At 44.7% G+C, this 15,015-nt stretch overlaps 1 protein-coding gene across 6 annotated transcripts in view; it reads right to left on the bottom strand.

Annotated features, from left to right (window-relative positions):
- FAM81A (family with sequence similarity 81 member A) overlaps positions 1-6,393 on the bottom strand; it is a 47,495-nt gene extending 41,102 nt beyond the window's left edge. Inside the window, exons 1-2 of one of the 6 annotated variants that reach the window (XM_083413149.1) lie at positions 5,715-6,393; positions 5,346-5,454 (exon numbers count right to left, since the gene is read on the bottom strand). In XM_083413149.1, coding sequence (XP_083269275.1) covers positions 5,346-5,454; positions 5,715-5,768 — 163 coding nt within the window. In that variant the 5' untranslated portion in view covers positions 5,769-6,393. Of the gene's footprint in view, positions 1-4,367; positions 4,387-5,345; positions 5,556-5,584; positions 5,609-5,714 lie in introns of those variants that run through there. The other 5 variants (XM_083413151.1, XM_083413153.1, XM_083413148.1 and 2 more) reach the window with 5 other exon arrangements.
- Positions 6,394-15,015: the final 8,622 nt, after the last annotated feature.

Genomic DNA, 15,015 nt, shown 5'->3' on the forward strand with positions numbered 1-15,015 from the left:
CACAATATACATCTTAACCTCTGGGAGAAACTTTGGGAAAGTGACCTGAAATTTACTGCATGTTATTAATTGAAAGAGAATTATTTGAAAATGATCCATAGATTGTATTTAACTCTGAGTAGGTTGGCTAAGATTTATAAAACAGAATCAGATCCATGAAGAGTAAAGAAGTGGAGGGAACCTTTTTTCACATGTGGTGGACATGTAAAAAGGTAAAAGGGTATTGGGAAATGATTTATAATGAATTGAAAAAAATATGTTTAAAATTACTTTCCCCCCCAACCTCTTTTTATTGGGAATAGCCCAAACAGAAATTCCTAGGTGTCAGAAAAGCTTATTTATGTATGCAACGACTGCAGCCCGTGTTTTGTTAGCCCCAAGTTTGAAAGTGAGTGAGGTCCCAACCAAAGAGGACTGGCAATTTAAGTTGACAGAATATGCAGAATTTGCAGATTTAACACACAGAATAAGAGAGCAAGAAAAACATATAATTAAAGAAGAGTGGAAAACATTTATTGAAAATATGGAAAATAAATGTATAAAGGTGAAAACAGTGGCATCAATAAGATAAATTCAACAGAGTAAATAATTTTTGCTGTAAAAGTGGAAAACTGATTTGAATGGTTAGAGTAAAATATGCAGGAATGTATGATAAGTAAAATGAACCATGGAAGGAGAAGAAGGGAAGTCATTGTATACTTTAAAATTTGTAAAATGTTTATTTTGAAATGTAAAACTGACAACTTAATAATAAAAAAAAATTATATATAAGTCCCACAAAAATAGACTGGCAGAATAAGCTAATATAATACGCAGAACTAGCAATGTTGATTGCAAAGATAATAAATCAAGATGAGTCTGATATAAAAGAAGACTGGGAATACTTTGGCGAATATTTAAAGAAATATAACAATCAGATAAACTTCCAAGTGGGGTTAAATATATGAGCAGCAGTTAAAATAAGCAGAAGAGGGATGGTAATTAAGGAGATGCAGCTTAACAAGGACTAAATAAGACCCCACGGAGGAATGTGTATGGAAGTCAGAGTGTAAGATAAACAATGACAATTGTATAACTGATGTACTAAGATATGTAAAATGCATAAATTTAAAAAAGGAGAAAAAGATATCGGGGCTGGCAGACGGGAGTGACTATTAGCAGGAAAGGGGTGCTGAGAAATAGCCAAGAGGTTGGGCAGATGAGATACAGCGTACCTAGCAGAAGAGGGTTGAGAGACCTGAAAAGAATAGGCCACATGCTCCCAATTTTCCAGGGAGGGCCTCTCTTCTCTGTCCCTTCCTATCTTTGCTACATCTATCATGTACTGAAGTTCTCACCCTGGGCCAGCAGGGGGATACTGTAGTTTTCACTCAGGTCCACATATGCAAATAAGGGATTGAAAGTGACGTTCAGTGATTGGATAGTTACAGAAAATGGTTACTGTTGCGTTCTAGTGGAGCTCTATATAAGCAGGTTGGCTGAACCCTTCAGTTCAGTTCTGTTCTGGCCTGTGAATAAACAAGAGCTGTTTGAAGAATCGCTGTGTCGTCTGATATGTTCACCCACAACTTAACAACATCCCTGCCACCATTCTTGCCTTTGAGAGAGGGATGCCTTGTGGCAATGTTGTTACTGTGCATCATCACTCTTTAGGGCCCAGACTGGTTGGGAGAGCAAATATGCATTTATTCCTCAATTCAAATGGAAATAAAACGAGAGGCATTAATGTGGGGGGTCCCATGCTGTGTGCAGTTTCAGACCTTCCAAGTGTCCCTGTTTTCCAGGGACAGTCCTGGATTTACAGAAGCTGTGCCAGTTTCTGATTTGATCCTGGAATGTCCTGCTTTTCCTTAGGACATCCCTAATTCCATCAGAGAAATGTTGGAAGGTACGCAGTTTGCCAGTTCACACACACTGCCATTACTGAGGTGTATTTTGAAAGTCTGAGAATGTGATGTGTGGCAATTACAGTTGTCTAATATATCTCTTTGGTCAAAAGAGCTCCTAGCTTTCGAGACAGGCTGCTGAAGAGCAAATGCGTTCAGCTCACAGCCTTCAGCACTGGGCAGGGCTGGAGGGGAAGACTTGACGGAGTTTGGGAAGGTGGGTGCAGGAGGCAGAGGGGTGGAGGAGATGAACTTCAGAGAGCCCAGCACAAAACCCTCACTGCAGACCCCAAAAGGCACAATATGTGGGCCTGCCTTGGAAGATGATATACAGCACATGCCAAGTGATGTGCATTAGAAATTTCCCCCTTTTTTCATCAGGTCATTAGTAACAATAAATGGGGGTCAACAGCAAATACAATATTAGGGAAGCTTGGAAAGTTCCCCCCTTTATGCTTTGTTTACAAGTAAAACGAACACTATCGCTCTTCAGGAAATTTCGCAGTGCAAATTAGGCTAATTTGCATTGGAAATTTTTCCAGTACAATTTATTTCCTGAGAAGTCACATTACTAGCACAAGCTTTGCATGCAGAAGGTCTAAGATTTAATAATTATTAAAGGCAACCACGTTAGTTATGGCATGAACTTCCATGGACCAGTAGAATCTGCTTCATCAGAAGCATGATAAGTTGCATCAGAGGAAGTGGCATGAATGAAGACTTCTGCTAAATTTGTTAGGCTTTATGATGCCGCAAGACCCTTTGGTTATTTTTGCTCCAACAGAATAACACAGGCTTCTCTCTGGAAGCTGGTAGAAAAGCCTCAGGAACAGAAGAGGGTTCTAAGCACCAGGGGGGCAGGCTTCCTTTGAAATGCTAATAGGCGTCACAAAAATGTGGTTTTTTATTTGAATAGTGACAGGGAAAGAGAGTAAAACCCCTCTCTCCCAGCAGTCCTGGGGCTGCTCAGGCATTTGCTATTTGCTCAGCAAGAAAAAATGCATGTTAGCTGTATCCACTTCACACAACATAAGAAGAGCCTGCTGGACCAAGTCCAATGGCCCATTTAGTCCAGCATCCTGGGGAGGGTGTTAAAAAGCCTTTCAAAGTGTGATATGCTTTATGGATGGGCTCTGTAGCTAGGAGTCTCTCTTTGCTAATCGCAGCTGTCAGTGGTGGAGCAAGGTGACAGGAGGTGTTTTGCAAATCACCCGAGGTTCAGTTGCGGAACCAAAAGGCTGGACATAAATAGTTTAAGAAATTATTTAATAAATAAGCTTCTCTCCAAGTGACAGAGGGAAAAGTTGAGAACTTGGGAACTTCCCACCCACATGTACAGATGCCTTCACAAACAGCTGTCTGGGTGAAGGTGTTGGGCATCATTCAAGGTAGTCTAGCAGCAGAACGGAGAGAGCTGACCCACAGACCCACAGCCTAAAGAGGTAGGGGGAGGAGGGGGAGGGGTGATGAAGAGAGCACCTGTTGCTGAAAAATGTTAAGTGATGGACAGTAGAGCACCTGTTCCTTTCATGCAGAAGGTTCAAGTTTCAATCCATCTCCATGGAGGGGAGAGAGATTCTGGGTTGGCCAGCAAGTAATGGCTTTTCCCACCTGCCTTGCCCCATCCTCCAGCCCTAGGAGATCTTACAGGGGAGCTGTTTCCAGAGGAACAACTGTGAGGGGAGAGAGACTCTGTTTTCCATCAGGTGGCTGGTTTCACCTGTGCTGCCCCAAGAACTTAACAGTGCTTAGTGTAACCGACCTGTAGAAAGGACTCTATGAATTGAAGAGAGATGCTTTGTACCCTTGTTAACTATGAAAATCCTTTTTAAAAAACAACCATTATTTATATATAAAAAAACAATGCTTAGTGTATTTTTTGGCTGCTATTTTGTTAATGTTGCTTTGTAAACTATGAACGTTGCATTGATTTGTTAATCATATAATATGACTTTTGCTTTAATTGTGACGTATAGCTTATTTTTTAGTTGCTGCTTTGCTAACAGTGCTTTATAGATTGTAATTGTTTCACTGATGATTTGTTAATTATTCTATATGATCTATGCTGCATTTGTGATGTTCTATGATGTTTCATAATATTATTATTTATTTTTTGCAAGTCGCTTTGGGATTCATTTGAATGAAAAGCAGTATAGAGTTATAATAAATTGAATAAAAACTCCAGCTAAGACTCCCTGCCTGAAATTCTGGGGAGCTGCTGCCAGTAGACAATACTGAGCTAGATGGACCAATGGCCTGACGTGTTTTCTATGTTCTATTTCTAATGATGGGAGGAGGGGAAAACCTGCTCCTAGCTGATGGAATGGCAAACCCCAGGGATGGCTGTGCTCTGCCTCCAACTGGTATCCACAGTCTGGCTACCAGTTGCTGGGAACTGCAAAAATGGAAGAGTGCTCTTGCGCTCAGGTCCTGCTTGTGGACTCATAATAATATAATAATAAATTTATTATTTATACCCACCCATCTGGCTAGGTCTCCCCAGCCACTCTGGGCACCTGCCTGGGCACTGTGAGAAGAGGATGGTGGACTATGATGGGCCTTTGCCTGGATCCTGCGGGGCTCTTCTTAAAAGACAGGTTGCAACTCTCCCCGCTTTGGCAGGGCCAGCCATTGACCCGGCTAACAACAACTGACCCCCCTGCTGCTGGGAAAGTGAACTTTGGATAACACTGTACAAACAAGCATGTTGGATGTTGGAGAGTAATAATTAAGCAGAGATTCCTGCCACCCACCCTCAGACACTGCAGAAATCTCTCCCCACTGTAAGAATAATGTCAAGCAAGTGAGATGTCTCCCTCTTACCTTGACTGTGTGTGTGTGTGGGGGGGTGCCTCAACAGGGGGCTGGATCCCTGGGTCCAACTTGCAGACTTCCACTGTCAAGTTCTCCTGCCCAAGCCTCATGGAAACAAACGAGAGATGAGCAAGAGAGCCCTTACATCTCTCCCATTCATTTCTAGGAAACTTGTGCAGGAGAACTTCTCAGTTCATGCCTCATTAGGAATGGGGGAGGAGGAGTTGCTATATGGATTTCCCACCTCAGGCACCAAAATAAGCCTTGGCCCATCTCATCCCAGCCTGAAAAGGCATCTTTTTTATGTATGTACATCAGCTCATTACAATTAACACAACGGCAAACATACCCGAAGAAAGAAGACCCATCAAAAACTGCTTGTCATAAGGCGCAAAAAAGCTCTCCACCACCATCTCCAACCACACAATGCACAGATCTCCCTGCTGTTGATTTGTTTGTTTCAAGTCACCCACTGAAATGCTCCCTCTCAGATACCAGTTTATTTTGGATCTTCAAAGGAACATTTCTTCATCCTCCACCCCACCGTACGCTGACTATTTTGAGAGAAGTCACAAATGTACAACACATCCCCTCCTTAGGGAGACCCCCCCCCGCAGCATCCCCCCAACAGCCTAAGAAACTCACAACAGAACATGCCACAGCTGCATCCAGGGCCCCGCTGACAGCATTCAACATGGCTTTGTTCCCGTCGCCTCAAACTCGTGTCTTCGGAAAACCAAAAGTCGTCAGGATCCTGGCATGGTGGAAGGAGGCGGCATGCAGTGTCTCCACTGGTCTTGACAGCGAAGGCTTCCCTCATTCCCCGCCCCCACTCTGCTTCCCCACCCTCATGCGAGAGACGTGTGGTCTCAGTGCCAACACACCTGAAAATATGGAGGTGGTTGGAAGCAACGGTGACAGAAATGAACCGGAGGTCAACAGCAGGAGCCTCACCACATCCGAATGCAAGTTAAACGTCTGACTGGAAGCAAGTTGTCTCCCAAGGCTGCTTACCTGGGTCTGGTTAGGGCAGGGCTGGAGTGCCCCAAATCTGCTTCTGAGTATCATAGCAGCATATTCGACTACACTTCTTGTTTGGGGGGGGTGTAGATATTTTTCAGGTCAGCAGCCACACCTAAAGGCTTGTCAGGATGAAGCTGGGATGTACTGGTGCCCCTCTGTTGCTGCTTCCTGCCTCCACCGCGGCAACCGAGGAGCGTGGCAACCGATGAGCCCCCTCGCCTCTTCTTGGCTGGGCCTCGGAGAAGCAGCAAAGCAGCAGCTGGGAGTTGTTGCCAGGACGCTGTCGCTATAGCAACATGCATCTCAACCTCCGTGAAGCAAGGCCCTCCTCAAGAGGAGAGAGAGAGAAGGAACTTATTTATAGGGAACAAAATATCAGCACATACAAATCCTCTTTGAAGAGGCTTTACCCCACAATTATTTCCTAGCGGGGTCAGCTTCTCTCAGAAGATTGGCAGGGGGAAGAACAGTTTCTTCCCTTTTTCAAAAGCACATTGCCAGCTGTGACGAATTCTAATCCAGGCAAAGCACAGACACAGAAAGAACACTTTGGCTTCCTATAGCTCAAGCTTATATCCTGTTCAATGTGCGCCACAGAATTCCTGCAGGCACACAATGCTCGGCTGTAAGGAAATGAAGTTGCTACACATAAAAGGTCCTGGTGACATTTCTCTGGGCTGTCATTCATAGAAATTAATTACCCCCTCTCCCCCCACCTCCAGTAAGAGAGAGTTTGGCCCGGTGGCAAAGCAACACGGTTGCCAACCAAAGTCAAGACAGGCAGTATTGGTTTTTTACAGAGAACAAAAGGAACCCCATGCAGGGCCATTGAGGCAAACTTCCCACAAAGAGGATGTTGGGCTCCATGAAATGCTACAAACCTCAGCCATGTAGCATCATCCCTTGGGAAGTTCTCCTGCACAAGTCCTCCCCCATGGAAAAGCACACACAAGAATCCTTACGCAGGATAATTTCTGGCAGGTTGTACCTCCGGTGGGAAAACTGGGGGGAACGGTCACTTGGGGTTTCACCCCAGCACCTCAAGGCTATAGCAAGTGGGACTGGCTGCCTATCCAAGTAGGCTGAAAGACATCACTCACACTTGGGGTTCAAAACAGGCAGAGATCAAGTTTCAGAGCAGCAAATGTGAGAGGCTGAAGGCAGGTGCTTAGGCAAAGCCAGGTGGGGCTCAAGAAAACCCACTGGAAAAGTGGGAAAATGGGAGGTTGGCAACAAGGTTTTCACATCAAAGATGAGAATTACTATTCTTATTATAAATTTCTGTACCGGCTTTTATCCGAAGATCACAGGTTGATTTACAATATCAAAACACAAAAATACATACCATAATAACAAGCAAAAACAATACCCTTACTTCAGTTTAAAAGGCTAAATATTGTTTAATTAGCCACAGGCCTTGGAATACAGGCATGATATAGCTTGTAATGAAGGTACCAGGTGAGCATCTCTGGGGAGAGCATTCCACAAGCGGGGGGCCACTGCAGAAAAGGCCCATTATTGTCTTGCCACCCGCTGGACCTTTCATCACAGAGGAGGCACACGAAGAAGGGCCTGAGATGATGATTGCAGGGTCCGGGTTTATATGGGGTTTATATGGGAAACGGCATTGAGGAATTGTGGTCCTGAGCCATTTTAAGACTTTATAGGTCAAAACCAGCACTTTGAACTGGGCCTGGAAACAAATTGGCAGCCAGTGCAGTCAGGACAGGATCGGTGTAAAATGCTCAAACCGTCTTGCCCTGGTGAGCAACCTGGAGGCCAAATTTGGCATCAGCTGAAGTTTCTAAACCATCTTCAGAGGCAGCTCCACATATAATGCGTTGCAATAATCTAACCTAGAGGTTACCAGAGCACAGACAACAGAACTTAGGCTAACCCTGTCCGGATAGGGGCACAGCTGGGCCACTAGCCAAAGTTAATGGGAGGCACTCTGCACCAGCATGGTGTCTTGGTTAAGAGCAGTGGACTTGTAAGCTGGTGAACCATGTTCGCTCCTCCGCTCCTCCACATGCAGCTGTTGGGTGACCTTGGGCTAGTCACACTTCAGAAAAGTCTCTCAGCCTCACTCACCTCACAGAGTGTTTGTTGTAATATACAGTCATACCTCATGTTGCGTCCTCTTCAGGTTGCATTTTTTCGGGTTGCAGACTGCCGAAACCTGGAAGTACCAGAACGGGTTACTTCCGGGTTTTGGCAGTCACACATGTGCAGAATCGCAACCCATGTGTGCACAGACGCAGGTTGCAAACGCTGCGGGTTGCAAACGTGCATCCCACATGGATCACATTCGCAACCCAAGCGTAATAATGAAACAACACAAGACTCGGAACCACCACAAAATAATGAAAACATTGGAGAAAAATTTTGCAGCAGCACATGAAATGGTGGCATATGACAGCAGGAAAATAACAATTTACCCATCAGTCTCAGAAGATAAAACTCCAAATTACCATTCAAATATCAGGCTGTAGCTGGCCCCTAAAGCTTTAAGGGTGCTGGGTGGGTGTCTCTGAGGAGGACATTCTAATAAAGGGGAGCCACAACTGAAAAGGGCACTTGCTTCTCCCCTGAAGGAGGGTGAGGCCAGTATATTGGAAGGAGCGTCTCCACCCCCATCATTCTACCCGGACACTGAGGTCCAGCACTGACGGCCTTCTGGCGGTTCCCTCACTGCGAGAAGCCAAGTTACAGGGAACCAGGCAGAGGGCCTTCTCAGTAGTGGTGCCCTCCCTGTCGAACAGCAGATGTCAAAGAGAAGAACAACTACCAGACTTTTAGAAGACATCTGAAGGCCTGTTTAGGGAAGCTTTTAATGTTTGATGTATTACAGTATTTTAATATTTTATTGGAAGCTGCCCAGAGTGGCTGGGGAAGCCCAGCCAGATGGGCGGGGTATAATTAATAAATTATTATTATTATTATTATTATTATTATTATTATTAGGCGGCACCCACAGGAAGACTTCTGGCATAATGTTTTGGCAGGTTCATATAAGAGTAGCAAATTCTTCAGAGTTGTCAAAAGCCTGGAACTGTCCAGGAAGAGATATGTCTATAAAAAAGGAGCTAAATAAATACACATTTACAGTCACATCACCAGCTCCCTGCCTAGCCAAGAGCATTAAATTCAGAGTAAGCCTTCCCTCCCCCCGCCTACAGGTATTGGGGCAGATTACAGGTTAGGACATCTCGGTGGCTGTCCTAGCAGCCATGAAGTTATTGAAAAAGCAGTGGGAATATTGAGGTCCCCAAGAATGAGCGTGGGGTACTCAACAGCAAGCCTCACCTTTCTGGGACCACTTCTGTTAGCTGAAGATGCCTAGTCTGTCCTGATTAGCCAATATCAGACGCAAACACTGGTAGCCAGGTTTCCTGGAAGAGATGGGACCATGATGTCCTACAGTAGAAAGCCCTCCTGCCTCTTCTGCAAACATGAGAGCTAGTGTGGCACAGTGGTTATGGTACTGGACTAGGACCTGGGAGAGACGGGAGTTGAAATCCCCACTTGGCCAGTCACTCACTCTCAGCCTAACCTACCTTGTTATGAGGATAAAATGGGGAAAAAGAGAACAATGTATGCCACATTGAGCTCCTTGTAGCGAAGGTAGGATATAAATTAAACAAACAAACAAACACGGTAATTCAGTTTTACTAGCAAACCAGAGGTTAAACTAACTCCTTTCCAGCTCTGGAAGCAGCAAGAGGAGCGTTCATGTGACCCACCTACACACTACAACTGACACACTAATGTGTCGCGACACACAGTTTGGAAATTTCTGCTCTATTCTGTTATTTCTGTAAATAGGACTGTCAAAGGTAGAAGGGAACATTGCTCGGTAGTTATGAACTTCTGTCCAGCATGGCAGCAGGCTGTTTTTGGACAATAAATATAATCAGACTGAAAAGGAAGCTTTGACTTATTTGGAACATGGAGGAAACAAGACGTTCTCAGAAAAGAAAAAAGAACAGAGCAAGAATAGCAGACTAGGGGCAGAGCTAAGGGAAACATGCCTCCCAAAACCCATATTGTGTATACTTTAGATTTCCCATAAATTTTAAACTACAACGGTTTGGAAAAACAAATCTTGAGTTTCACTCAGTGCTGAAAAGCATAATTTGTTTGGGCTTCATCTGATTGAGGTAGATTTGAAACATGTGACTCAAGGGAAGGCAATGTCACGAGAAGCACCTGGGGTCTGGCTTGAGCCAGCGACAGGCCTAGAGATTCTGCTCATCCCAAGGGGAATTTCATGTTGGTGTAAGTTGTTTCCCACTCACAGTCCTGGCCCAATTGCTAGCTTGTTGCTTAGAATGACAACAGTTATCCTTTGTTAATGCTAGGTGTTGTTGGCGTTAGGCGTATGAAACTCACTACATGGTGGGCAGGATGAACCATTAGCAACATGGCTGGAGTGTGGCCAACTCAGCCCCAGAGAAGTACTGAAACCCGGTTAGTCCAGCTCTGGGTCGCTTGGTTCCTCAAAAAGTTGATGATTCATAGCTGAACTGTGTGAACTGTCTCTAATGGAATGAAAACCACTTTGTCTGAGGGTCAGATAAGACCCAGATGGGCTTACCACCTTAAAACAAAACTCACATGCCTAGCTTGTTCATTAATAGGGTTGTTGGGGTGGATGTCTAATTTTAATTTTAGACAGGGGCGAGATCTTAACCCCATACCTGCCTTTCCTCCCTTGGATCCATCACTACAAGCACTTTAAGCCCAGCTCACACTGGGGGAAAAGCACAATTGGGGAAGTAAAGGGAAGCTTTTCCTATTTATTGTGATTCAGCAACCATGGCTGGCCTTCTCCCGTCAGTCATCACATCTAGTTTGGCCCTGAGGTAATGTGAGGTGGGGACACAGAAGCCCTCTCCGTTGGGTCTTGTGGTTTCTGCTGACCCGTTCACACGTCTAAGTTATCCACTTGCTGTTGCAGACATTAAGAAAGACAAACATCTTTCTTGGGAAAGAATCAGAGAATTGTAGGCTTGAAAGGGACACCAAGGATCATCTTAGAATCATAGAGTTGGAAGAGACCACAAGGGCCATTGAGTCCAACCCCCTGCCAAGCAGGAAACACCATCAGAGCACTCCTGACATATGGTTGTCAAGCCTCTGCTTAAAGACCTCCAAAGAAGGAGACCCCACCACACTCCTTGGCAGCAAATTCCACTGTCGAACAGCTCTTACTGTCAGGAAGTTCTTCCTAATGTTTAGGTGGAATCTTCTTTCTTGTAGTTTGGATCCATTGCTCCGTGTCCGCTTCTCTGGAGCAGCAGAAAACAACCTTTCTCCTTCCTCTATGTGACATCCTTTTATATATTTGAACATGGCTGTCATATCACCCCTTAACCTCCTCTTCTCCAGGCTAAACATGCCCAGCTCCCTTAGCCGTTCCTCATAAGGCATCGTTTCCAGGCCTTTGACCATTTTGGTTGCCCTCCTCTGGACACGTTCCAGTTTGTCAGTGTCCTTCTTGAACTGTGGTGACCAGAGCAGAATACAGTGGCACTATTACTTCCCTTGATCTACTTCCCTTGATTCCCTTGATCTTGTTCAGAGCTTTCCAAACGTTGCAAGTTGGTGACACACTTTTGAGACACACATCATTTCACGGCACAGTAATTCAGTTTTAACAGCAAACCAGAGGTTCAACTAACCCCTTTCCAGCCGTGGAAGCATTTGTGTGACACACCTACACATTGCAGTTACGCAGTTTGGGTAACTCTGGCCTGGAGTCTGTTGTTTGACTTGCCTGCTATTCTGGCTCATGCCCACTAGAGTCCACTGTTCTCCCTGACAGGTTGGAACATTCATTCCCCCAGATTTCTGCTCCACTGAAAAAGTGCCCACTAACTTTACAAACTGGACGCTTACTTTTAAGCAGACCTTTGGGAGGTGGGGTGAGGGTGTTAGAGGAAAGCTACTCACTAGAGAATGTGATTTATGAGTCTATGGTGATTGTGTAGGGCGTGTAGGCGTAAATGCAACCATTCTCTCTCAATCCCAACAACCTAAGTTTCAAGTACGTATAAACCACGCTGCCTCCTGTGTTCCTTGAAAGCAGGTTGTTTCCTTTCTTAAATTTCTTTATGAAATTGGATCAAATACCATAAACAAAACCTAGCCATATCTAGCACAAGTGGGGGAAGGAGGCAACTACCCTGTGAGTATAGGTCCAACCAAAAAATCATATTAGGCTTCCTCAAGGTGGAGTTAGATAGAGAATCATAGAATCTTACAGCTGGAAGGGACCCCAAGGGTCATCTAGTCCAACCCCCCGCAATGCAGGAATCTGTTTAAAACTCTGTTTAAAAACCTCCAAGGAAGGCGAGTCCACCACCTCTTGTGGGAGTCTGTTCCACTGTTGAACAGCTGTTACTGTCAGAAGGTTTTTCCCAATGTTTAGTCGGAATCTCCTTTCTTGCAACTTGAAGACATTGGTTCAAGTCCTACCCTCTAGAGCAGGAGAAAACAAGCATGCTTCCTCCGCCATGTGACAGCCCTTAAGATATTTGAAGATGGCTATCTCAGTCTCCTCTTTTCCAGGGCTAAACCCAGCTCCTTCAAGCGCTCTTCATAAGGCTTTGTTTCCAGACCCTTGATCATCTTGATTGTCCTCCTCTGCATGCATTGCACCTTGTCAACATCCTTCTTAAACCGTGGTGTCCAGAACTAGACACAGTATTCCAGATGTGGTCTGACCAAGGCAGAACAGAGTGGTACTCTTCCCTTGATCTGAACACTATGCCTAGAATAGCATTAGCTTTTTTTGCTGCTGTATCACTTTTGACTCATGTCAAGCTTGTGGTCCACCAAGACCCCTATATATCCTTTTCACATGTACTGCTAGTAAGCCAGGTGTCTCCCATCTATATAGTTGTGGTTGAAATTTTTAAAAAGGGATTAGTTAAATTAACAATGGTTGATAGATTACTAGGGAAAGGGATACTGCCTCCATGCCATCCTTCCAGGGGCTTTCCACAGACATCAAAGTGGACATCATGGGAAAAGAGGATGTGGGACTAGAAGCCTTTAGCTTCTTACGATGTTAGCCACAATAGCTGATGGAGCCTCTATTTCCAGAGGCCGTCTGGCTATCTGATATTGGAGATAAACAGCTGGGGAACATTGTTGCCTTCAGTTTCTTGTGAGTGCCCTGGAGGTGTCTGGATGGTGGGCCTTTGGTCTCATCCAGAAGGGCCCTTCTTAGGTTCCTATAGAAAGTGGCTATCACCAGCTATTACCTCTCTCGCCCTGACCTAGCCACTGTGATCCACGCGACGGTCACCTCCAGACTGGATTATTGTAACTCGCTCTACGTGGGGCTGCCCTTGAGACTGACCCAGAAGCTCCAGCGGGTGCAGAATGCTGCAGCGAGACTCCTTACGGGGTCTTCGCTGCGAGATCACATTCACCCGGTGCTATACCAGCTGCACTGGCACCCGGTGGAGTACAGGATCAGGTTTAAGGTGATGGTTTTAACCTTTAAAGCCCTATACGGCCTAGGACCCTCGTACCTACGGGACCGCCACACACACCTCGCCTGCATCCCTGGTGGGGGCCCACCTCGCCACCCCGTAGCTATGGCCCTGCTTGCTGTCAGCCATGGCCAGGAAAGCGTTCTTCTTGAGACTGGTTATAACCTGTAAAAGGTTATAATTAGGGTGTTTGAGGATGCACATGTTGTGTCAAATTAGATGTGACGAGTCCAAGCACATTTTTATAAAAAATGTTGTGCTTTAAAAAGTAAAATGGATTAAATGTTCTGGAGAGATTGCAGTTCTTTTGTGGCAACGAGAGAATGTGAGGAGTGGGGGCGCTCTCTTTTCTAGAGGCCCTGCTTTTGGTGTATGGAAATTTACAACTGAAGCTTTTCCCTTCATGGATATAAATGGTGGGGAAAACTTCACGTGTCTGAAGTTAATGTAAAGGAATGCTCCTCAATACTGAAGGCCCTGCCAGGGAGGAACTGAAATCAAGACAGACTGAAATCAAGATACATTATGTTGACAGCATCCCCTTAATCCACCAAGCTTGTAACTCCGTCAGCAAAGGGGGTGCTGTTGTGGAGGGCTGTGTCATCCTCTTGTCATGAATATAATACATGGGGATAAGTGCATGCTTGCAAGTATACAGAAGCACAAACACAGCCCCATATGCCAAGAAAGCACTACAGAAAAATGGCAGTTGCTCTTTGAATTTTAAATCCCCTTAGGAAACAGCAGCCTCTATAGGAAAAACAGTGTCAGTAGGAGGCTGGGCTCTGCAAAAGGGCTTGTCAACACCTCATCCATCAAACAGCAGGGGGCAAAGCAGAGGCACACACCTTGTGGAAGTTATTAAATGTATTTACTAAAGGTACATACTGCCCTTAATCCACAAATCACAGAGTGTCGACGACATAAAAATGCAATATAAAAGCACAAAATACATAACAAGAACAAAAAATAAACAAACCTATAACCCACCCCCATATAATAACATTATTAATTAAAGCCTATAAACTCTCTTTTATGAATAAAAAAACACTGTAAATGTTTGAATAAATTGTTTTGTGCTGGCCAGATGAGGGGCAGCCACAATCCCCTGAGTGTAACAGCACATGCTTGACCTTTCCAGCAAACTGTCAATGGGAAATACTAGACCTAACAAAAGACCTAAATAAAGCTATCTACCCAAAAATATTCTAATGTTGGCCTCAGAGGTGAAAGAGACACTTTGACTGGTCAGGGACTTGAACTAGTCAAGAAAGTTGTGATTCCCCACTGGCACTTTAAAAAAGCAAGGTCTTCATACCTTCCTTTTGAACAGCAGCAAAGATCTATCACAAGCTCAGGAGCGGAGAAGAGTCAAATAAGCCAAATCAGGGTGATGATTTAACCCAAGAAAAGCAGAACCACCATAAAAAAATTAAGGTGTCTACTCAAACAATTTAAGTGACTCCCTACCAGAATAAGTCAATCCCCAAACAGCTGGCCCCAGACCAATTTGACTGGGTGGAACCAGCAGAAGAATTGATATCCTCCTTCCTCAAACCCCCTGATGAAGAACAACACAGGATTATGGACAAATTGGAGCTACCATTTAAATTGAGACATTTACGGACATGTACCCAGCCCAAGTTTGAAGGAACAGATTCAATTGCCACTATTCAAAATCTGATTTTAAGATCACTGTTGAGGCAGAGGCTGAAAATATCCCTGTTAGACACAGAATAAAAATCCTTGCTCTGGCAAAGAATTACTAGCCAACAGATATCTAGAAC

Source organism: Podarcis tiliguerta, assembly GCF_965153285.1.
Source record: "Podarcis tiliguerta genome assembly, chromosome: 14".
NCBI classification, from domain to species: domain Eukaryota; kingdom Metazoa; phylum Chordata; class Lepidosauria; order Squamata; family Lacertidae; genus Podarcis; species Podarcis tiliguerta.